Below are 24,220 nucleotides of genomic sequence, written 5' to 3'. Positions count from 1 at the left end.
TGCGGCACTGATAGATGGCAATGATGGGCAGCACTGATGAGGGCACTGAAAGGGTCCCTGAGCCCTGATTGGCATTCCTGGTGGCCATGGGTGGGCATCCCTGGTGGGCAATCCCTGGTGGCTCCTCCAAGGGTCTGCGCTGGTAATCAATGCTCTGATTACCAGCACAGACAGCCCCCGCCCCCCCCACCCCAATTAGGAGAGCTGCCGATCGGCTCTCCACTACTCATGCCTGTCAGGCACGAACTGAGGAAAGCCGATCAACGGCAGTTCCTATTTACTATGTGGCAAGCTGTGATTGGACACAGCTGGTCACATGGTAAAGAGCCTATGTCATTAGGCTCTTTACTGGGATCGGAGATGCGGTGAATCAGTGTGACACACCGCGCCACCGATCGCCGCTCTGTGATCCCCCCCGGTCTATCCTGCTGGACATCATATGACGGCCAGTCAGGATAGAGCAACCACTTTCCGGCCTTCTTTTTGCTATATGACAGGCGGGAAGTGGTTAAAAAAATAATAATGTCTACTTGTAGGAGAGGGGAGGAGGCAGGGCAACATGACCTGACCTTTAGGGTGAAGGTCTGTTTTAACTGAGTGAGCGGCAGGTGGTCTTCAAAACGGAATGGCCGGGCCAAGATTCACTGCCTAATGGTGCTCAAGGCCAGATGCTGATCAAAACCAGGATTAAACAGTATTTGTATTTCATAGGGTAAAGTTCCTAGCATCGTACCATACGAAGCAAGCCTATGTATAATGGTAGACTTGCAAGACATTGAATTCCATTCAAGAGTGTAGAAATTACCAAATCTTATAGGATTCTGCCCCTCAGGACCTTGGTTTCAACTGAGAGACAGTTAAAGCCAGTGACCAAGACCGGTGGACTTGGCCCCTGGGACAGAAAGTTCAAGTGATCTGGAATGGGCCCACGGAGAGTCTTCTAGAAGTCTTGAGTATTGCGGAATACCATGTCCTCCTTGGCCACTTTGGTGCAATGAGAATCGTTGGGATACCCTCTCTCTCTCTCAACCCTGTGGAGTAGAAAAAACAGAATCTGTAGAGGGGGGAAAGACATTGATCAGGCTGAACTGATACACTGAATCACCACAGCATCCACTGCAATGGTCAAAGGGTCCTTGGCAACAAATTTTCCAATTTTTTGTGGACCCTGGACGTAAGATGATCCATATCAAGTGTTCGCCACTTTTGAGAAAGCACTTGTAACACCCCCAGATGGAGATCATTCCCTGGATCCAGACATTGATGACTGAGAAAACCTGCCTGTTGTCCATGTCTGCGATCTGGATGGAGGTCAGGGCAGGTACTCCAGAAGGGGTCTTTAGGGTCAGGGCTCCACTGGCGGTAGTCCCTGTATAGCACCCTGCAGATAATCCTGTTGCACCATGTGCAAAGGTGAGTGCCCTATTCGGGATCCAGTACTTGCAGGAGCTATACAGACTGGCCCCACATCTTCTTTCTGATTGGTTCCAGGTATGGTTCCTCAAGGCTCAGCCTGGGAATCCACTCAAAGCGGAAATGAGGGAAGTCACAGTGGCTGTGAGGCAGCTAAAGGTTGATAGAGAAATTTTGGGAAGAAGCATTAGACCAAAATATGATGGTTTGCTTTCCTTATTAGGGAGAAGACATCCATCACCTAAGGAAATGAGAAAAATCTGAGGCTTGCTGAGAGTGGAAGGGGTTATATAGACACTGTTCTTGTAGTTTGTTTTTGCCATTGTCCAGTAACCTCAAGGTAGCTGCATATAACCCATGGTTACGACTGAATATCTGTTTCCTGTGCTGTACAATTAAGAAATGCAGTATAATGTGGAGTTTTGTTTTTATCTATTTCAGAACAGCCAACAACCCCAGTGCAGCAAAGCACAGAACAAATTTACTCCATGAAATGGCGCATTAAAGAGGAACTGGATGAAGATGAAGAACCTAATCATGTCACTGGCAAGTATTCATGTTATAGTTTATTAGGAATGAAGTTCAGCCGTGTTCATGGCTTTGTGATTGATGATGTGTTGGATTGCCTTTCCTTGAGTCCTGGTTTCAGTTCCGGCGAGGGGGTGGTATCCCACTGTCAGAACACAACAGCTTAGTGGGGGGAGATCACTTTATTAATGTTGGATCGTTAGTACAGCGGCTTTGACCGCTGTCTGTACACCTTAGTGTGTATTAGGCTTTGGAGCACATGTGTCAAACACAAGGCCCACGGGCCGACTCTGGCCCTCCAGGCCATGTTATGTGGCCCCCGCTCCCAGGGGAAGAGGTGGAAGTAAGATGTGAACAGCCTGTGAAAGAGAGCTGATTCCTGCACACTTTGCATAGCACACCCCTAAACCCTGCACTCAGTATGTAGCGCACTTCTCAATACTGCACTCTGTACGTAGTGCACCCCTTCACTCTGTACGTAGTGCACCCCTTCACTCTGTACATAGTGCACCCCTGGACTCTGTACGTAGTGCACCCCTGGACTCTGTACGTAGTGCACCCCTTCAGTCTGTACGTAGTGCACCCCTGGGCTCTGTACGTAGTGCACCCCTGGGCTCTGTACGTAGTGCACCCCTGGGCTCTGTACGTAGTGCACCCCTGCACTCAGTAAGTAGTGCACCCCTGCGTTCTGTACATAGTGCACCCCTGCGCTCTGTACGTAGTGCACCCCTGCGCTCTGTACGTAGTGCACCCCTGCGCTCTGTACATAGTGCAACCCTGCACTCTGTACGTAGTGCACCCCCTGGGCTCTGTACGTAGTGCACCCCCTGGGCTCTGTACGTAGTGCACCCCCTGGGCTCTGTACGTAGTGCACCCCCTGGGCTCTGTACGTAGTGCACCCCCTGGACTCTGGTTGTTTTTGATGTGGGTGTATGGGTTGGGTGTAAGTTGGAGCCCAAAACAGAAATTTGTTCAGAACAATGGTAATTATTTGGAGAAAGAGGGGAAGGAAGAAGAATCCCTGCCAAGTGATTTATTGATGTCTGTGTCCCCACTGGAGAGATTCACCCTCACTATGTGCCCTGATGACCAACGCCACCCAGGTAGAAAGTGATGGGAATTCCAAACTTTTACCGTTGTCACCAGAACAGGAGGTGGGGTGTGTGTGTGGGGGGGGGGGGGTGTTCTAGTAGGGACACATGTTCTAGTCAACTATGTGGGGATTTTCCAACTGTTGGAAACATTTCCTCTTACTTTCTGTTTTGTATCAGTCTACTTCAAAATAGTTCTAACCTCAGTTGCTAAAATGCGATCATCTTTATCATGTAGAATGTAATTTCAAAAGTTGTTTCTATCCTTTTTAAATCTGTAGCTTTTCGAAAAAGTAATACATGGGCATCCTGCCATGAAGGTCACTTTCTGGTATTGGGTGACAACTGTCTCCCACACTTGCAAGCAGCCATGCCAACACAATGGCATGGTCTATTGTAGTCACGATCAGGAAGCTGGCTGAGAGCATTTATTGCACAGTCAATGATGGAACACATGAATGTATACTGGAAATGGCTAATGGCGGTGGAGGTGATCAGCAGCACTGCGATAAAAAACTGTATTATATGGAGGAAAATGGCAATTTGTTGGGATACATGATGTGCTTTAGCAAACTGAATATCAAGTAGCTGATTTTACCACAACAGTAAAATCAGTCTGTATATGTGGTAAAGCCATGCTTGTTAAACTCCCAGTGGAAACTAAGGGGTTAATCCTGCCCATTATGTAAAAAGGCTGTTTAAACCTTTCTTCTCTGATCCTCCCCTTCTTTTACTGCTTTTCTGATCCTCCCCTTCTTTTACTGTCCCCAATCCATCTCCTGATAAAACTGTTAGTGCTCTTTCACAGGGTCCGCCTCCGTAGGCGGATCCGTGCTGCTCAGCGGGGATCGATCCGCGATCCCCGCTGAGCCGGCGGATGACAGCTCCGTCTCCGCTTGCAGTGCGGAGAGGGAGGTGTCACAGCCCCCGTTGCTCTCTATGGGGAATCGGATGAGAGCGGACCGCCTATCCGCTCTCATCCAATCCGATCCCCAGGACGGATGGAAAATAGGGTTTCCATCCGTCCGGATTTCACGGACAGGATCGGATGCGGATGGCAGCGGGTGTCAGCGGACTTGTCTCCACTGACATCCGCTGCTCCATAGGGCTGAATGGGGCATCCGATCATATCCGCCTAAAAAATTGACAGGCGGATCTGATCGGACCGCCCGTGTGAAAGAGCCCTTACAGAGTTTTTTTTTCTTCGGAGGGTGCATGTGATCAGCACAGGGCCTATACGCACTGTCCAGACAGAGGGTCAGGGGTCCTACAGCCTCATAGGACAGTCAGAGGAGAATGAAAACTCCTCCTAAAAGCTTTAACCAGACACCCATAGATGTCATAAGACTGCTTATACTGCTGATAAAAAAAAAAGGTATTTAGCAGTTTCTATTTATTAAAATAATTACATTTCCCTGTTCTGTGTACTGTGGGGGATCAGATATAGTGAATGCAGGTCCTGGGCTTAATAACACTTTAAGGATTCGATTTCCAAGGTCAGGAAAGTATGGTTAAATATTGTAATGTGATTCTCAAACATTGTCATTGCTATAAAAGTGAATAATGCAAATATATTTCATATTTTCAGGTGGACAAGAAATTAAGAACCTACAAGGAGAAAATGTATGAGAACTGTTGTTGCTTGCTTACTTTTGCAGGTACATGTTCAGGGGCTGTCATCTTGATTCTACTTTGCTTGCTAGTTAGTCACTAACCTGGAACAAGCATATTTCTATCTGGTATCAGGACACCTGATATACACATTTTTACTGAGTAGATGACTTGCTAAGTAGCAAAGCCAGGATAATGATGGCAGCCCTTGGTGTGCAACTTCAGACACAAGACACTAGTGGCAGACATTGTATTTGCATGTTGATTGATCAGATTTCCTTTGAAGAAAACCTGTCCCAAACTTGAACAACTCAACCTGAATATGACAGTGCTCTATATATCCCAAATATTATGGAAATCTTGTCCAATTTTTTCCCTCAATTTTAGGGTCTCCTTTTTTAAGAACATAATAGTTTTCTCCAATAGGATCTGTAAAGTTAGTGTGGTAGGGGTGAACCATTTCCACATAAGCTGAGAGGCGTATGTTCTTTTGGATGGGATATCAGCCCTTCTTCTCCAGAGTTTATTCCAAGGAGCCCCCAAAAAAACCCTCTTTCTACTGTAAATGTTCATCTACCTTTTGTGGAATTCCAAATTACAACTGGATTTGACTTTATTCCCTCCTATGGTATTAAATCTGAACCTGGTGGAGAATCCTCGGATGACACCAAGGACAGTGCGGATGAAGGTATGTAGTTACTTAAGTTATGCAGACATCTTTAAATCTGTCATTTCTGACTTTGAGATACGGAAAAGGCTCCTGATGGAGCAGAACATTCATGGAGAACAGTCTTTGTCTAAGCTGTGATCCACTACTACACTTAGAAGACTGAGAACATACTGTTAGTGCAGGGTATCAGAAGGGCCTCCTTCACCAAAACACCCTATGTTTAACATTAAGGGTGCAAAGAGTGGGGCTGACATTAAGTCAGCACTGCTCTCTGCATCACTGAGGACCACCTAGCCTGGAGTAGAGGTGAAGAGGATCCTACAGCATCACATGACCAGCCTGAAGACTTTGAATGGCAGGGGCAGGAGACAAGAGTCCAGATTTAAGCCCCGTACACACGTACCGAATGTCGGCCGAACGATCGGCCGTCTTTTGTCCGGGGCTTTCCTGTCGATTGAAAAGTGGTAAAGACTGCACACGAATTTTGTCGGCCAACAACAGCCGACTGCAGAAGTGATGTCATGTGATGGTTTACTTTCCGTGTGTTTTTTCTTCTCTGAGCATGCCCAGTCTTGCTCATCTGCTGTTTGTCGGCCGAATTCTGTACGGACAATCGCTACGTGTGTACGCGGCTTTAGGCTTTAAAGTAAATCTGTCTCTTTGACCATTCAATGGAAAAGTGTCAAGTTCTCTTAAAAGTCCATCCTAACCATTGATACGTGTCTTCTCTATGCTCTTTAATGGCCATCTGTTGGAGTCCTCAGTCAAACCCCCTGTATGCACATTAGGGGGTACACCTGTATGACAATATAAGAAATATTGGTTTATGAGTTGGGGCAGGGACTGATGAACTCTCTATAAAATGCTACCTTTGTGGAATCGCTGTACTACATAGAGAGGAATTCTTTCTTCACATATTTAAAAGCTGCACTTTTTCATGTCCCTCCAGAATCCCCCCAGTTCATTCCTTCTCCTGATCGGGAACATGTTTACAATATCACCGATCACATCAAGGGGGAGCCAGAAGAAACCCAAGATTTGTATATGTCTGTATCTGAGGACCCAGTCAGTCCAGGTAAGCACATTGTTCACCTTTTGGTTAAAATGTATGTCTGGAAAAAAAAAGTTTGTCCAGGCATTTATTTATTTTTATTTAATGTGTGCATTTCTCAGTATTTAATTTTATGTAATTGTTATGGGCCATTTATGCTAGTGTATCACAATAATGCATGAACAATAGTGTAGTTCCATTCATTTTTAATGGCACCCCAATGCAGTAAGTCAGCACAGAGCACTTGGAAACAATCTGTATAATATAGTGCCATGTTCATTAAATGTATGATGTGATTAATATCTAATCACTACTCAATTGGTATTTCATTACTACTCTGTACTAACTTTAATTGATGGTAGGCAGTGCCATAGAACCCAAGGGGAGGGTGGTTCGCTATTGTAGCTGACTTAAAGCAGAGTTCCACCCAGGGGATACTTTTTTTAAAAAAAAATACCCCCGGGACCGTCAGGGCTAGCACATTCCACAATGGCTAGCCTCTGATCTATCCCGGGTTGCACTTACCTTTTAGGAGAAATACTTACCTTGAAAAAGTATTCTCCAGCGCTGCCATCTCAGGTGTGGGCAGCTTGAAGCCAGCGCGATCCTCTTCGGCGTCCTCTTCCTTCTTCTTCGGTCCCACGATGCACTGCACCGGCCCCGCCGTCACTTCCGGTGCACGCGCATCATCCCTCCACAGCTTCTGGGCATGCCCAGAAGCTGTTTAGAAGGGAGTTACGCGCGCGCGCCAGAACTGACGTCGGGGCCGGTGCAGGCGCAATGATTCCTGGGAGCGATGACGTTCAGCTCCCAGGAATCATTGCAAAAGCCAGGAAGTGACGAATCGCCGTGGCCGCCGAGGGGAGGAAGAAGGAAGTAAGGTAAGTATATTTTCTCTACAAGGTAAGTAAAAAAAAAAAATTGTGATTATCCATTTGTTTTTCAGGTGACCCGGAGCGAGAAGATGGAGGTAAGTATAAAATTAGGGTGGAATTCCACTTTAAAGTGTAACTAAACCCACAACCATAAAATCAGTCTGTATATGCATTAAAGCATGTTTGTTTTTCTCACTTTGGAACCTAAGGGGTTAACCCTGCGCATTTTGTAAAGAAGGCTGTTTGATCCCTTTTTTCTTTGATCGTCCCCTTTTTCCACAGTCCCCAATCCATCTCCTGATAGTACAGAGCCTTGGGGGAACTCTGCACATGCTGTTTGGCGTGTATTGCTAGAGAGCTTTTTTTTCTTAGGAGGTTGCATGTGATCAGCACAGGGCCAGTCAGCACTGTCCAGACAGAGGGTCAGGGGTCATGCAGCCTCATAGGAGAGTGAAAACTCCTCCTACAAGCTTTAACCAGGCACTGATAGAACTCACAAGACTGCTATACAGTGGAACCTTGGTTTACGAGTGCCTTTGTTTACGAGCATTTTGAAAGACGAGCAACATTTTTTAAAAAAATCTGTCTTGGTATACGAGCACTGTCTTGATATACGAGCAGTTTTATTACACTATAACCATGCCATCCCCTCTGTTAATGCCCTCTGTCACATGTTATTATGTGTCCCAGTGCTTCTACTGTATGTGAAGATGCCGATATGTACTTATCAAAGTGTTTCCCTGCACTTACTTTGTACGATTCCTGTCCCTGTGTCTCTCTCTGGTTTCCGTCCCCTCTGCTATCCCCGGCGGGAGGGGCCGATCACTCCTCCTGACGTCATCTGAGGAGGAGGGGGAGGAGAGCTGCAGAGCAGGACTAAGTAATCACACAGTGCCACAGACTCTCTAATAAAGTATAAATCAGCATTTGTTGTGTGCAGTGCAGGCACAGGGACACATGATGTTATTTAACAGAGGAGATGGCATACTTTTACTGCACAGGAATGTACTTTATATATAATACAGCATATCTTTATTCATTACATTAAATGCTTGTGGAACGAATCATCTGAGTTTCAATGCTTTCCTATGGGAAAACTTGCTTTGATATACGAGTGTTTTGGATTACAAGCAAGCTGCTGGAACCAATTATACTCGCAAACCAAGGTTCCACTGTATACTGCTGATGAGAAAAGGTATTTAGCAGTTTATATTTGCTAAAATAATTGCATTTCCATGTTCTGTGTACTGTGGGGACCAGATCTAGTGAATGCAGGCTCCTGGGTTTAGTGACACTTTAATGGATGAATTGTGGCTGGAAATTCCTGATACATATGTTGGCACAGTGATCTAATCTAGGGACAAAGTGATTCAGCTACGTTACCTACATCAAATGTACTTTACCCCTCAACATCTCTTTAAAACGAGAGTCTGCAATGTGTCACAAATGTCAGGCTAATATGGGATCCTTTCTACATATGGTATGGGATAGACCTCGGTGTCAAGTCACTGAATGTATAGCCGACACATCTGATTTGCCGAATGTGTGTGGCCCTCTGGTGTGTTGGAGGATGAACTTACAGGCAAGGCTACTAAACTTTTCCTGAGGCTTATATTTTTCTGTATATAAAAATGAATAGGGTTGAAATGGGTAACTACTGATACTCAGCCTGCAGGCCTGGAAAAAGCTGGTTAACACGGACATCCAGCTATATGAGATGACATTTGAGGCTAGGGGTTGCTCAAAAAAGTATGGAATAAATGAGTGGAATCATTGGGCACAGTGACGGAGAGCCCATAGGGGATTAATGCATAGTTTTGTTGCAGGTAGGGGGGTTCCAGGTGTCCGACATGAGACCCTGCTGAGATATGGATATATTATGGTTATGTGCATTGGGTAGGTTTTGATACACTCCAGACTGTTATTGCATTTTTATGCTTTTATTTTTGTTTTTTTGCTTTTTTTTTTTGTTGTTTTCTTTTTCCTTTTTTCATATGTATGTTACGATGGACTATGTTGAAAAGCTATTTGTAACGTTGGTAACCTCAATATGCTGCACTGACTGTTTTTTTTTTTTTTTTTTCTTTCTGTAATTCTATTTCTTTTTGGAAGTGTAATGAAGGCATGGGGTGCACTGTGTCTCAGAGGAGGTGTTGGTGTAGAATTGTAACCCTGATATGTATTGTCTCCTGTATGGGTTAACTGCATATTGTTTTCTCTGTACTATACTTGCATATGGCAATAGAAAAAAAAATGTGATGTGGCGTGTTGGCAGCTGATTTACGTAGGTAACGTAATGCATCGAAAGTCTAAATGGGCACTTATGTTAGCCTTTTATAATGATAGCAGTACTTCTTGTTGATCCTGCCACAATTTTACTTTTAGGCTAGGTTCTCGCTGGTGTGTGGGAAAACACTGCACCGAAAGAAATCGCACTGCATTCCTGTGTACAACACATGCAATGTCTATGCATTGCCATTTCAGCCATACATTTTGCATGACTGAAATCACATCTGCACCAACATAGTGCAGGACCCTTTTCTTCTCCCGCACCTGAATCGCATTGCATGGGTGTTTACTGCATTTTGCAATCTGTTTTGGGGTGTCGTTAAGATAACATTGACACCCAAAGCAGATCGCATGAATGCCGTGCAATTGCTTAGAGTGCAATGCGGGGTAACGCAGTGCATCTTGTGCGTTTCCCGCATCGCATTAGTGTGAACCGAGATTTATAACTTCCTGGAGAGGGTTGAATGTGCTACAAATTTTTTTCTCAATTTCTAGAAGTGTTGTCACCCTCTCCCTGCAGTATAGACTCTCGGGTGTTGTCACCCTGTAGGAAGCACTGCCAAAGCCTACTCTTGGGGAGCATTTACATCTCCCAGTCTCATTCTGGCTGCCCAGAAATTGATGGAGGAAGTGAGCTGAAGTGACATTCATCAATGCATGCCCACAGCTCCTGCGGAACAAAGGAAGAATGGAGGCTGAGTGGTCATGTGACTACCAAGTAAAGAAAGCTATGTTCTCCTAGCAATGTTGAAGCCTCCGGCTCATTCCTGACATCTGTAAGAGACCAAGAAAAGAACCACAAAATATCTCAAGTGAAGTGTATATGTTAATCCGTGCAGTACAGACAGAGTTCACAGGAAGTTTCAAGCCAAGTAGATTTCTGGCAGGATCAACAGGAATTTTCTTCCACTTAATAGACCGATATGATAAACTCTATATAAAAATGGTAGATTTAATAAACCAAAATGGAGAAAATAAGAGTTGACTTTAGGGATGCACCGAATAATCGGCGGCCGAACATTATTCGGCCGAAAATAGAAAAAATAGCACTTTCGGTGTTCAGCCGAATAAGTCAAAAGGCCGAATAATTTTGTGCCGAACAATAGGGCTGAACGATAGTCGATATGATATCGACTATCGTTCTGTGGCCGTAGGCGATATTCATATCACCGAGGTCACGATATTTACATAGGCAGGGGGAAGGGACTCGGAGGAGGACTCGCAGACTTCCGTGAAGCCGGGACACTTCAGCAGTGAGCATACATACATTACTCACTCGTGCACTGCAGCCGCCCCACACATTCAGTGAGTCTTACTCTCCTCCCTAGTTTTTTCAATGGCACATTCAGGAAGCCAATCGTGCCGTGATTAGCTGCACAGCGAACCAATCACGTGTGCCTGCACACCTGATTGGTTCCGCTGTGCCGCTACTCACGGCGTGATTGGCTTCCTGAATGTGCCATTGAAAAAACTAGGGAGGAGAGTAAGACTCACTGAATGTGTGGGGCGGGCTGCAGTGCACGAGTGAGTAATGTATGTATGCGGCTGTGCTCCTTTCCAGGCTCCTACTAGTCCACCTCCAGCCTCCTACTACCACCACTATGAGAGACTGTGTCACTGTATAATCTGATCGAGTCCACACTGACACTGACTGACTGTCACTGAGTAATTGATGTTACCACATTAACCCTGACCTGCCCAGTGCCCTGTATCTGCAATTAAAATTTACAAGGCTGCCTGCATGCTTCCTGATTTCCATTCCCAGCATCCTTCCCAATCCCTACAGTGTCACTAACATTAACCCTATGGTACAAGGCTGCAGTGTGCACTGAATCCCATTCCCTACAGTAACATTTAGGGAGAGAGCGAGACATGAGAGGACAAGAGAGAGAGAGAGAGAGAGAGACATGAGAGGACAAGAGAGAGAGAGTGAGGGGACGAGAGAGAGAGAGAGACATGAGAGGACAAGAGAGAGGACAAAAAATTGGCAAAATAAATGGAAAAAATGCGAAACACCGCGTTCGGTATTCGGCCTTCGGCCAAACATTTCATTATTATTCGGCTTCGGCCAAGAATTTCATTTCGGTGCATCCCTAGTTGACTTTAAAGTACTTGTCAAGCCTACATGTCATTGTAGTGTATGGATAGCACACACTCCTTTCCATGCATTTAAAGGAGAAGTATATCCAAGCATTTAAAGGAGAAGTATATCCAAAACACTCCTGTGACCTGAAGTTCGCTGACAGTGGGCTAAAAGCCGATCTTGGCTGACCTTACTGAGCTGGTCCAGGCTCTAGATCATGGGTGTCCAACCTGCGGCCCTCCAGCTGTTGCAGAACTACAAGCCCCATCATGTCTCTGCCATTGGGAGTCTTGTTTGCAACTTTCAGCCTTGAAATGCCTCATGGGACTTGAAGTTCCACAACAACTGGAGGGCCGCAGATTGGACACCCATGCTCTAGATCAATCCCAACTTTACAGTCGGGGTCCACCCAGATGCCTGGACTGGCAGCCACTGAGACAGACATTTTCGCCCCCTCCACAGCCCAGCGCTCCAGTGAGCACTGGAGAGGCGTAGCACAGAGTGGGGACTAAAGCCCCGTACACACGTACCGATTGTTGGGCGTAAATATTCGGCCGACGACCGATCGGCCGATTGTAGGCTTGTTAGTATGATGCTTCCGACAGGCGACATCGCATTTTCGGCCAAACAGAATCGGGTGTGCAGACTTTAAAAAATTTTTTGCCCGTCACCAGAACGGCCGATTGTTCGCCAGTCAGTACAGAATTCGGCCGACAGACAGCAAATTAGCAAGACTGGGCATGCTCAGAAAAGAAAAAACACAGGGAAAGTTAACCATCACATGACATCACTTCTGCAGTCGGCTGTTGTTGGCCGACAAAATTCGTGTGCAGTCTTTTGCAGTTTTCAACAGACACGACAGGCCTGGACAAAAGACGGCCGATCGCTCGGCCGACGATCAGTACGTGTGTACGGGGCTTTAGTCATCGCTCAGTTCTCATTCTTTAAAGCAGTGGGGGACAGATACAGCATTGGACTGATGCTGCATCCACCTAGGTGAACATCATTTTTTTTTTTTTTCGAGAAGTCTTTAGTTCTGTTCTAACGTGCCTTGCCAGTTCAGGACAAAGCATGAGCTTTACTTTGTTCCCACACCACTCTCTAGCATATTTCATCAGAAAATACCCAAGCTCAACTGCACAATTGAGAAATACTTGCTGAGATTCGTGCTTAGGCTGGGGGGATCCCCACTCCCCTATTCGAACATCCACAGCAGAAATGCAGCCGGCAACTTGATAACTTGTTAGTATTATTTTTGGCTATCAAAAAACAGCGCTCGCAAAAAAATGATAAAAACTCTCAAATATATATAATATAATATGTGTACCAGTGTTCTAATAATAAACATAAATGGACACATGAAAACAAAGTGCAATCGTGCTAAAGTGCAATGATACTGTGTGCCCCTATACACAAAAACAATGGTAGTAAGAAATGTCCCATATAATATACAGATAAGAACAGCAAGCTGTGCAAAAAATAATATAAGGTGCTGTAAGTGGTTCAATAAGATGTGCGGAAAAAGCGCTGTAGTGTTCCAAAACCGCAATCAGGTGCAAAGGTGTCCAGATCCCCTCTGGGACCCCACTCGCCAGAAGCGATGAACCTACACAGGTCAGATGAGCGCTAATGAAAAATCCCTGGAATAGGACTCCTCCAACCGTTCCCCATAAGATCCTTATATATGGCTTCCTCTAGGCAGCTGAAAAGGACAGAATGGCTGACATAGTGAGGTCCGTTTTATAAATAATTTATTAATTATTCGGTAATGTACTTACACAAACAATATATATAAGCTCGCATGGAAGAGAAAACAAATCCGCAGACCGGTGTTGCAATACTTCCTGGGACGCCGACAGCGTGCGTTCCACTGATACAGGAAGTGATGTCTTTGGGTCGGTCGTGACCGGAAGTGCGATGACGCGTTTCGCCCGCCTACCCGGGCGTCATCAAAGACAAAAAAAGACAGCATGCTATGAGTAAGGTATTTATCTTTGCTTAGCTTCCCTGACTATCTGCTCAGCATCAGGACCCAAAGCAAATACTTAGGACTTCTGGGTTTCTATGGCTAAGCCTAATAGAGTGTGAAATTTGTCAGAGGGAGGAGATCACTTGGGTGATGTGACGTCTTTGAAATAAACATTTAGGTGGAGGATATCGAAACATGGTGAATATATCTTTTAAGTATTTAAGTATTTTATAGTATATTTTAAGTATTTTTCTTTGGTGAGGAAAGACCTGTACTGAGCCAGCACCCAGAGGTGGAGGGTAGATTGGTGTTTTTTAAGCTTGCTGATAGAAATAGTTACCTCTCCATTAGGAGTGGGCATCATCCCTCCTGGTTGTGCAATATAATGTGAATAAGATGTAATTGTATTTCCGATAAGGATTTCATTGCTCAATCACAAACAATTAAGGACAGATTCGTACAAAAAGGTTATAAAGAAGAAAAAAATTGATAAAACCATTGAGGAGATATTAAGCAAACCCACGGATCTTTGTATGCAGGAAAACAGAAAAAATGATGATAATGAGAATAATGACACCTTACAATGGAATTTAATTTTGGATTACCCTTGCTAATTTAAAGAAGTGGAAACCATTTTCCAAAAACATTGGCACATTCTACTAAAACATTGGCACATTCTACTAATGGTTAAAGTTTTAGGCCCAAAGTTACCTTGCAGACCCGATTTTGTTTACAGGAGGGCACGTGACTTTGGAGAAAGGGGGGTAAAGAAAGAAGTAGATCCTCCCAAGCAAGTATCCCTTTTCCCCCCCAATGGAAAGGTTTTGTAGCTTGCAGGAAGTGCAGAGCTTGTAATACATCAAGAGGGTGATACCACACACGTTGTATATGCTCTCCAATGTCCATGTGGAATAATTTATGTGGGGTGCACTAAGCCACCCCTGGAAGTAAGACTAGGGGAACACATAGCAAATATAATCAAGGGATATAAACATCACAGTGTGTCTGAACATTTTTCCAGATATCACAGACCGTCAGTTGCATTGCTAAAAAGTGGAACCACAGGTGTGTCAGTTAGTTCTAATAAGGAATGCAATAGGTAATGTCTATTTTATGGGTTTCAGTTTTATATGTTTTATTTTAGTTTTATACATACCTAAAATATTGTGTGCAATATATGTGTTCATTATGTTGAACATTTAATTTCCTCTCTTTAAGAACATTCGTAACACATGGGATATCAAATAGTCTATCACAATAGTATTTGACATTTTAACAACTTTCCCCTATTGACTCATTGAGTTTGGTAATCCAGGGGTTAATAGAATAAACCGCTAAGAGCTGCGGAGACCCCTCCAATTTGGGAACTTGCCGTGAGCCGAACATACGAACGGATGTTCAAATGTTCACTCGCAGCAGAGGAAGGATATTTAAATACAGTCGCTGCGCCATGCAGCCATCCCCCCTGTGATGAAGTCGGAAGTGACGAAACGCATCAGAGCTTGGCTACATGGCGACCAGAGGAGACACCAGGATGAAAACAACGAATGTCTGCTGGTGGTGAGATCCAACACAGATACAGCACCTGATGTGGTTTTATACTAAAAACACATGAATTGTTTTTAATAAATGTGAGCGGCTCTTTTATATAAATTTTGGTGGTTTGGTTACTGTACCATTGGAAGTTTTCCTTTTTTCTCCTACATGACATCTGCTTAATTGTGAACTATATGGAGGCATGGTTTAACATCTATAATGGAGTTGATCTTTTAAACCAAAAAGCTGATTTGCCAACTATGAGAATGGGAGGCATAAGAAGTCGGTGAGTTCTCATCTGAAAGGGAGAGGGATCACTGGTGCAGCACGCGAGGAGGTGTCTTGAGTTGGAGGATATTTGTATTAAAGAGGACTGCACTATTTTATTTCAAAGAGCAGCAGCACATTGGTGTCATTTCACTACTAGCAACACTGGGTGAATTTAGTTGTATGGACTTTGTTTTGAACTTTTTGCACTTGTTTTTATTTAGATTTTATTTATCACAGCCCTACTTGTAAAGTGATTTACGAAGATTTAATAATTGTTCTGTAGATTGGGATTATGTATGTTCTTCAGAATATGGAGGAACATGTAGCCATTATATGTTGTCACATCGGGAGTTCAAAGGCTTGTGTAAGCCTCAGTTTTAGCAAATCAAATAGCTTACTTTTGCCAAGGAAGCTAAGAATATGTATCTGTAAAGGTATGCATTAAACTGAACTTTGCCTTGCATGGGCAAGACACAGGTTTGCTTTAAGGCCTTGCAAGTGGAGGCAGAAATTGGTGCCACTGAAGTCTCTAAAAGATCAAAACAGTTGGCTGGTGGTTTAAACCATCAGTGCCCACATAAAATATAAAGTGGTTGTAAACCTCAGGCATGAAATACGAAGAAAGCATATCCCTCTATAGTGTGTACTTGTCTCAATTTAGAGCACTAAGTGCATTTTTGTCTACAACTTCATTCCTCCACTATTAGCATGAGTCACTTCTGACAAGTTTTCTTAACACCAAGAAAAAAAAAAAAAAGGTGACGGAGGTGGGGGTACCAGTCCCTCTCCTCCAATTAGCTCTTAGAACTCTCCTCACTGAGTTCTACAGAGTGTCATTTCACCTCTACTTCTCTTTTTCTGATGGCTCAGACAAGATTTCTAAATTCAGCACTTTGAATGGCTGTAGAGGAGAGAAGACTGCAGATAGACCGGTACAACATATGTAGTAGGATTTGTTTCTTTTTGTATCACCTGAGGACAATCACTTCAACCACTTTAAATTTCCATTTTCTGTAAGGTTGGCCTTTAACAAATATAACTGAATATACTTCCAAAGCCTGTATGTAGTGCACATTACTCTTGAGATCTTCATCTGTCAGTATTTTTTTTTTTTTTTTTAGCAGAATGTATGTACAAAGACGAAGAGTATATACCACCAAAAACTAACACTAAAAGGGCCAGGACACACACGTCAAGATTGGAAAAGAACTCTTTTTCCTGCAAAGTGTGTGGGAAAGTATTAGGAAGTAAATGGAGTCTTGAGAAACACCTACTGATACATACTGGAAAGCGTCCATATCCATGCGATGAGTGCGAAAAAAGTTTCTCATGTAAGAACCACTTGGACGCTCACAAGAGAAGTCATACTGGAGAGCGACCCTTTGCCTGTAGCCAGTGTGACCGGAGGTTCTATAATCACCAGCACCTCGCTCTCCATCAGGTAGTCCACACTGGGGAAAAGCCATTCTCGTGTCCAGTGTGTGGGAAAGGCTTCACTCGGCAATCTAGCGTGGTCAAACACTCCGGCATGCATGCAGAACAGAAGCCATTTGTGTGCAACGAGTGCGGTAAGAGTTACTGCCAATATGCCAGCCTGGTTGTGCACCAGCGACAGCACTCAGGGGAGAAACCATTTGTCTGCAAATACTGTGAGAAAGCTTTTCCATGTAAAGACACCATGTTGAAGCATCAAAGGGCTCACACGGGGGAAAAGCCCTTCCCATGTCCTCAGTGTAATGAACGTTTCATTGATAAATCCAGCCTGTCTAAGCATAAACGTAAAATACATGCCAAGGAGCCTAAACCAGCCAACCGGCTAGGTATGGAATCTGATCACATTTTAGTGACTGTGTGATCACTTAAAAAAAAAAAAAGGAAATCAGCAGCAGATATGCTACTTTAACATGCTTATTGGATCCCTGCATTTTTACAGGAAAATCTGCCCAAAACTGATTTGAGTTCATGGTGGACTGAGATGGGGTAAGGAGGCGGTTGTACATAACTGTAGTATCTTCTTACACCTTTCTGTCATTGCCATATGCCAGTTTGTTCTAACAAGTGAAGCCCTAACATTTGTGGCTAGTGTCAGAGATTATCGCTAAGTTTCAGCCTGTGGTTCCTATTGGCCAATCACTATGATTAGCAGCCCTGCCAGACCATAGGAATGGGCAAGATGTAGGAAGGAGTCAGCTAGCTTCAACACTGTTGGAAAGTTCTGTAACTTTGCCTCTTAGAACCCCGGAGTTTCAGCCATCATGGAAAGCTACTAAAAGTATGTGCAGCTCATACCTGCAAAAGTTTGTCCCTTTAACCCTCAGTGAGTCTCTTTAAACCATCAATTCTTATTGGGGACTCTTTTATGTTGGTTAGTACAGATTCACTTTAATGCAATAAAAATATTTTTTAATAAAATCAGGAATGAATCCTTAAACCTGTATTTTTATTATTATTAGGGGTGATCTTTGCTGACCTCCCTTTAAAGAGGCCCTGTTACTAGTATTTATTGTGTGTGTTTTTTTTATTTTTGTTAAGGGACACTGCAAAAGACAAAAGTGTTCATACCTACCACTGACTCAGTCACTTTGATAAAGCTCAATGACTGGTGAATACGCTTCAACATCTAACATGCTTCTCAGTGTGGGACATACTTGATCTTCTTGTTTGCAATGTGTCTTTTTTTTTTTTTTCCCCGCCAGCCCCTAAGTCTAGGGCTGGCCATACACAGAGCAAATATCAGAAAGAAATTCACTCGATTCCCCATAGTGTTGATCTGGGAATCCCTCCTGCCGAGCCATTGTCTTCTCTTGGCAGGAGAAGGCTCCCTTGCTGGGAGAAGACAGTGATTATCGCTAGCAGGTGTAGCAGCCACTTGAGATAATCGGAGGCAAATCTGGCAGGCTGGTTGTACCCAAGTTGATTCATCAACTTGGTACATTCAGCCTGCTCATTAACGGTTCAAACTTTGGCCTGTTCCTGTTGAACTGGCTGCGATTCGAACCTTGCATGGCTGGCCTAAGGTAAAGTTTATTTCCAGTTTTACTGTTGCTTTACCTATAAGTGTTCCATATGCATCAATGAACTCCATAGACCATAATGGGATTTGTCCTGACGGACAACAAATCACGCAGGTGTGGATTAAACAATTAACCTCTAAACTATGAGGGGTGGGGTGCTTCTCATCCTGCTCCCGGCACAAAATCAAGTTGGACAGAGTGCCAGTTACAAAGATTATAACAGAATATGTAAAAAAAAAAAATCAAGGACACAAAAATTCAAAACAAACGACAGACTGTAAATGAAAGTAGGACAAATCCCCAAAAATTATTCAAATATACTAATAGTAAAAACTTTAGGTCTGAGCATGTAGACCCTTTACAATAATCTGGAGTGAGTGACTGGAGACAAAGAGAAGGCAAATTTATTATATACTTTCTGCTGCTCTGTGTATACAAAGGAGCATGGGGGAGTTCAAGTCAATAATGGGGATGGTATTAACACAGCTCCAAAGGATCCAAAATGGCTCAAAAGTGATATGGTGCAGAAATAATTGGACAGAATAAAAGTGAATAAAACACCTGGACCAGATGGCATATACCCATGGATCCTAAAAGAATTGCTCTGTCATTTCAAAGCCTTTGTTTATATTTTTTACAGACTTTTTAATGACTGGAAAAGTACCACTGGATTGGCGTAAGGCCAACGTGGTGCCTAAATTTAAAAAGGGACCAAAGTCTTTACCAGGTAATGATAGACTTTAACATCTATAGTTGGGAAGATACTGGAGAGTTTACTAAACGACCACATAGACGAGTTCTTACTGTAAAAAATATTTTACGCAACAGACAGGATGGATTAATGAAAGACAGAAGTTGCCAGTCAAATCTGATTTATTTTTATGAGGAGGTAAGTAAAACCTTGGACAGAGGGGTGGCTGTGGACGTAGTATACACAGTTCCCCACACACCGCTAATGTGTAAGGTAAAGTCTACAGCAGGAATCCTCAAACTACGGCCCCATAGCTGTTGCAGAACTACACATGCCATGAGGCATTGTAAAACGTTGACATTCACAGACATGACTAAGCATGACGGGAATTGTAGTTCCTGAACAACTGGAGGGCCATAGTTTGAAGACCCCTGGTCTACAGGCTTGCAAAGATCAGTTTGTTAATGGATAGAAAACTGTCTAAAAGACCGAATTCAGAGAGTAGTGGTTAATGATTCCAATTAATGGTCTAAAGTTATCAGTGGTATACCCCAAGGTTCAGTGTTGGGACCCTTCTTTTTTTATATATTTAAATAATGATATAGGGTCTGGGATCAAAAATACCATTTCAGTATTTGCAGATGACACCAAGCTATGCAGTGGAATAACTTCCTTACAGGATGTCTCCAACTTACAAGCCGACTTCAACGCACTGTTTCATTGGGGAACTACGTGGCACATGAGGTGTAATATTGCTAAATGTAAAGTTATGCACTTGGGGGGCTAAGAATATACATGCATCATACATACTAGGGGGAGAAGGATCTGGGGGTTTTGGTAGATCATAAGCTTAATAATGGCATGCAATGCCAAGCTTCTGTTTCCAAAGCGAGCAAAATCCTTTGTTTTATGAAGAGAGGCATGGACTGCAGAGAGTGATATTATTTTTGCCCCTGTACAAATCATTAGTAATGCCCCATACACACGTGCAGATTATCTGCAGACTTTTGTCTGCAGACTTACCTTTTCTATGTAGTGCAAGGGCCTGCCAGATTGCATACAAATTGAAAGTGTTTAGGTTTGACCTCATATTATATGGTTTTGGTAAGTCTGCAGACAAAAGTCTGCAGATAATCTGCACGTGTGTACGGGGCATAAGACCTCATCTGGAATATGCAGTTCAGTTTTTGGCACCAATTCTCAAAAAGGATATCGGGGAACTAGAGAAAGTGCAGAGAAGGGCAACCAAACTGATAAGAGGAGCTCAGCTATGAGGAAAGATTAGAGGAACTGAATTTATTCTCTCTTGAGAAGAGGAGATCAATGGGGGATATGATCAACTTGTATAAACACATAAGGGGTCCATATAGTGAACTTGGTGTTGAGTTATTCACTTTAAGATCATCACAGAGGATAAGGGGGCACTCTTTATGTCTAGAGGAAAAGAGATTTAATCACCAAATACAGAAAGGAGTTGTGAAAATGTGGAATGAGCTCACTCGAGAACTGGTTCTGGCTAGAACCGGTAGAGCTGCCTTCAATTTAAGTAGTGATACTTAAATGTGTAATCGGTTAAATAGTGTGGCGCTGCTTCTGGTATACTATCACATATAAGTACCTATAACTGAAATGGGTATACACTTTATGCAATCTTAAATAGGTGCCTCCAAATCCCGTGTTGGAGTGGATATGACTTTTCACTCAAGAATGACCAAGATAAATAGTAATAAATAATTGAAAATAAATAATAAAGTGCTTGTGACACACCGTGCTGTTTTCTTAAAATGCGCTGAATCCAAATATGTGCAATGATGGATATATCAATTAAATAAATAGTGTCATGGACATGATAAGTGCCAAAGGACCAAATTTCACAATATTACTGGTGCTATATATGAAGTGTATTAGAGCTCTCCTTATGTAAATCAATAATGTAAACATGATATAAAGTGCTCCGTGCTGTATCCAGATATCATAAAAAGTAAAGAAATGTTTAAAACTTAGTGCAAAGCAACAATACATATATAAAAAAACATAAAAAATAGTGTCCATAAAAATAGCGCAAAGAAATGTGAGTTATAATTCTTCCCTTGGTGCGATTCAATAGCGTAACAGATCTCTGATCCTCCACCTAGTAAGTAGTGGCCACTCACCACAAGCACTCAAGCCTCTGGGACCTAAAGTGCCAATAGGACTCCTCTTTCCTTGGGAACCACTTCCTTCTAGGTATTGGTCAGGGTCACATCAATCCAATAGTACTTAAATCTCAAGAGATGCGGAAAAATACCTCTCATAGTGTAGTAAGTTTTATTGAAAGGTTATTGCAGAGTTAAAAATATCACACTTACATTTGTAGGTGCCTCAAATGGCACTTGCCGTAAGCCAAAATAGTAGAAAACCGCAGATAACAGGAACCACCACTCTGCTAATAGCGTGCGTTCCACTGTGCGTGTCACCCCGCTCTGACCAGCCACAAACCGGAAGTGATGTCGTACTGGATCCTCAATGCATTTCACCAGGAAGTGGCGTCATCAGGAAGTACCCCAATACTTTTGGTAATGTAGTGTATATATTTAATACAAGATGGTTACAGTGCAGTGGCCATAACTTGCTGCTCCATCCAAAAATATCCCAGCAACTTCAGGTATCCCTGCCCTTTTAAATGATTTGTCTCCACTCTGCATTGGGAATGGAGATAGAGATCAGTGTTCAGGTCCTAAATCGTTTTATATATACAGTACAACACATGATAAACTAAAGAGGTGTGTGTCCACTTATCAGCCCTTACATACCCATAGCCATTGCTTGCCTATAAAAAGGAGAAATCTTAGTTTGCATATATTGCAATAAATGTTCAAACTGGCCAACTACATGAAAGTGATCCCTCTCTGACCAGTCCCTACTCTAACTAGCAGATTGCCAATCTCTTATTTGCTAAAATACCAAACTCTTCATACTGTGTAAATTTACTAAAAGTGGAGCACTCAGAATCTGGTGCAGCTCTGCATAGTAAGCAATCAGCTTCTAACTTCAGCTTAGTTACGTTTTGACAATAAAACCTTGAAGCCGATTTGGTTCTGTTGCCAGAGCTGGTCCTACCATGGGTCCAGCTGGGTCCATTGGACCCAGGCAGAACTTTGAGAGGGGCGGCAAATTGACTCCCAAGATTTTTTTTCCAGCATTTTTTTGTGTCATCCCGTTTGCGGCATTTCCCCATCTCATACTGCCACCTGTAGTGCAAAATAATGAGTATGAGGAGGTTGAGTGTCTCCTCCAGGGAACGTCCTTCACATGATCATGGTGTGTGCAATGACGTTAGACATCAGTGCACTCCATCTCAGGCAGGGCAGGCTGGATCTTCTAGGCAGACTCAGTAGTGACAAGAGGACTAAGGACAGGCAGTGGGTGATTGGTGGACTGGCCAGGTGGTTATGGAAGAAGATAACGGTATACATAATATTTTCAAAATTTTATATTTATATAAAATAATGGATGTGGGGGCCTTTTGGTGGGTGTGATTTTTTATTTTTTTTTTTGGGGGGGGAGGCAGCAATTCCTTCTTGGACCAAGGGAGCACCAGATATTGCACTCTCAAGTTTTACCCCCCCCCACACACAGTGCCAATTTAGGGGAAAAAGCTCTACACCAGGGGTAGACAACCCTAAGGCCCCTTTCACACAGGGAGTCCGTCAGGCGGACTCCGTTTTTCTCAGCGGGGGATCGATCAGCCGATCCCCCGCTGAGCAGGCGGATGGCAGCTGTGTCTCCGCGCTGTGTGCTGAGACACAGCTGTCAGGTCCCGCTGTTCTCTATGGGGGAATCGGATGGGAACGGACCGTCTGTCCGTTCTCATCCAATCCGATTTGATCCGCTGCACGGATGGAAAATAGGGTTTCCATCTGTCCATATTTGATGGATCTGATGTCAGCGGACATGACAGGCAGATCTGAACGGACCGCCTGTGTGAAAGGGGCCTAAAGAGTTGGAGATCTACCTGAACAACATGGGAGAAGTGAAAGATCAGCACACAGTGTCGCCTCCTCACACCTGATTTAAACCTCAAATTGCTGTACTAGTACAACCGTGTTGCAATTTGCGTGCATTGCACGGCAATCATGGGTTTAAATCAGGTGGTGAGGAGGCAACATATCACCTCCTTACCACCTGTCAAACACGCATGAATCACTTTTCAGAGAAGCCTGCTGCACCTGTGAATGAGCCCTTAGTTGCATTCAGCAGCAGCACCCTTAGGCCTCGTTCACACGTAAAGTTGGGGAGGGGGAACCCTGCTGTTGATGTGTGGTTTTACCACCCCCAATCCCTACCCCCTTTAGCTGCTGAAGCAGCAGCCAAAGGTGTACACATGCCGCAGCAGGAATTAAAGCCCCTGTTGCTTTTGGTGGGTGCTGCCAATTGCGACCTATTCACGTAAACGGGGTCGCTCTACAAGTGCCCCGAAACTGCATGTTCTGTGGGGTCCAAGGGGTTAAAGCAAGTGGTGAGAAAGCAACACGACGCTGCCTGCTTTAAATCCTTGTTTGCTGTACTGTACAAGGTTTCAAGGCACTTAGAGTGGCCTCATTTGCTTCAATGGGTCATGCTTGGCAGGTGCTACACCCACCAACCATGACAGGGTATATAACTCCTGCTGCAGTTGCGACGTGTTCACCCCTGGCCACTGCAGCTGAAGGGGGTGCGGGGTTAATAAAAACTCATCTTAACTATGGGGTTTTACCTTCCCCCTAAACTACAAATGTAAATGAATTCTTACTGTTCCCCTATAAGGCTGCTTTCACACTGATGTGCTGTGGTGTACCTGAACCACGGGTGTAGTGCAGTGCATCTGCGACTTTCCTGGGTTAGCTGTGGTTTGCCATAGACTTCTATTATATCCTGCAGTTGTGGTGCACTTTCTGAAAGCGCACCAAAACTTCTGCACCAAACCTGCAGGTAGAGGTCTATAGCTAAGTGCAGCAAATCTGCAGTGTGGTTAATCCGCAGCACATCAGAGTGAAAGCAGTCCTATTCTATTATGCCCATTGTATTGCTTCACACTGACCTAAAGATCACTTCTTTCCTGCTGTCGCTCCACTCTGGAGACCGCTAGCCGGGATAGGAGGTGAAGTGAA

At 43.8% G+C, this 24,220-nt stretch overlaps 2 protein-coding genes across 2 annotated transcripts in view; both read left to right on the top strand.

Annotated features, from left to right (window-relative positions):
• Nucleotides 1-24,220, top strand: part of LOC309560497 (uncharacterized protein) — a 142,921-nt gene that overhangs the window by 19,726 nt on the left and 98,975 nt on the right.
• On the top strand, nt 1,404-17,577 carry LOC309559801 (uncharacterized protein; the record flags this gene model as incomplete). Its single annotated transcript, XM_082263239.1, has 6 exons — nt 1,404-1,413; nt 1,855-2,078; nt 4,621-4,690; nt 5,164-5,331; nt 6,263-6,388; nt 16,508-17,577. 6 exons carry the CDS (start codon nt 1,404-1,406, stop codon nt 17,239-17,241), a joined length of 1,332 nt encoding a protein of 443 aa, XP_082119365.1. The 3' UTR covers nt 17,242-17,577.

The sequence above is a fragment of the Pelophylax lessonae genome, assembly GCF_965119305.1.
Source record: "Pelophylax lessonae genome assembly, chromosome: 7".
NCBI lineage: Eukaryota > Metazoa > Chordata > Amphibia > Anura > Ranidae > Pelophylax > Pelophylax lessonae.
This window is presented reverse-complemented; position numbering and strand designations above follow the sequence as displayed.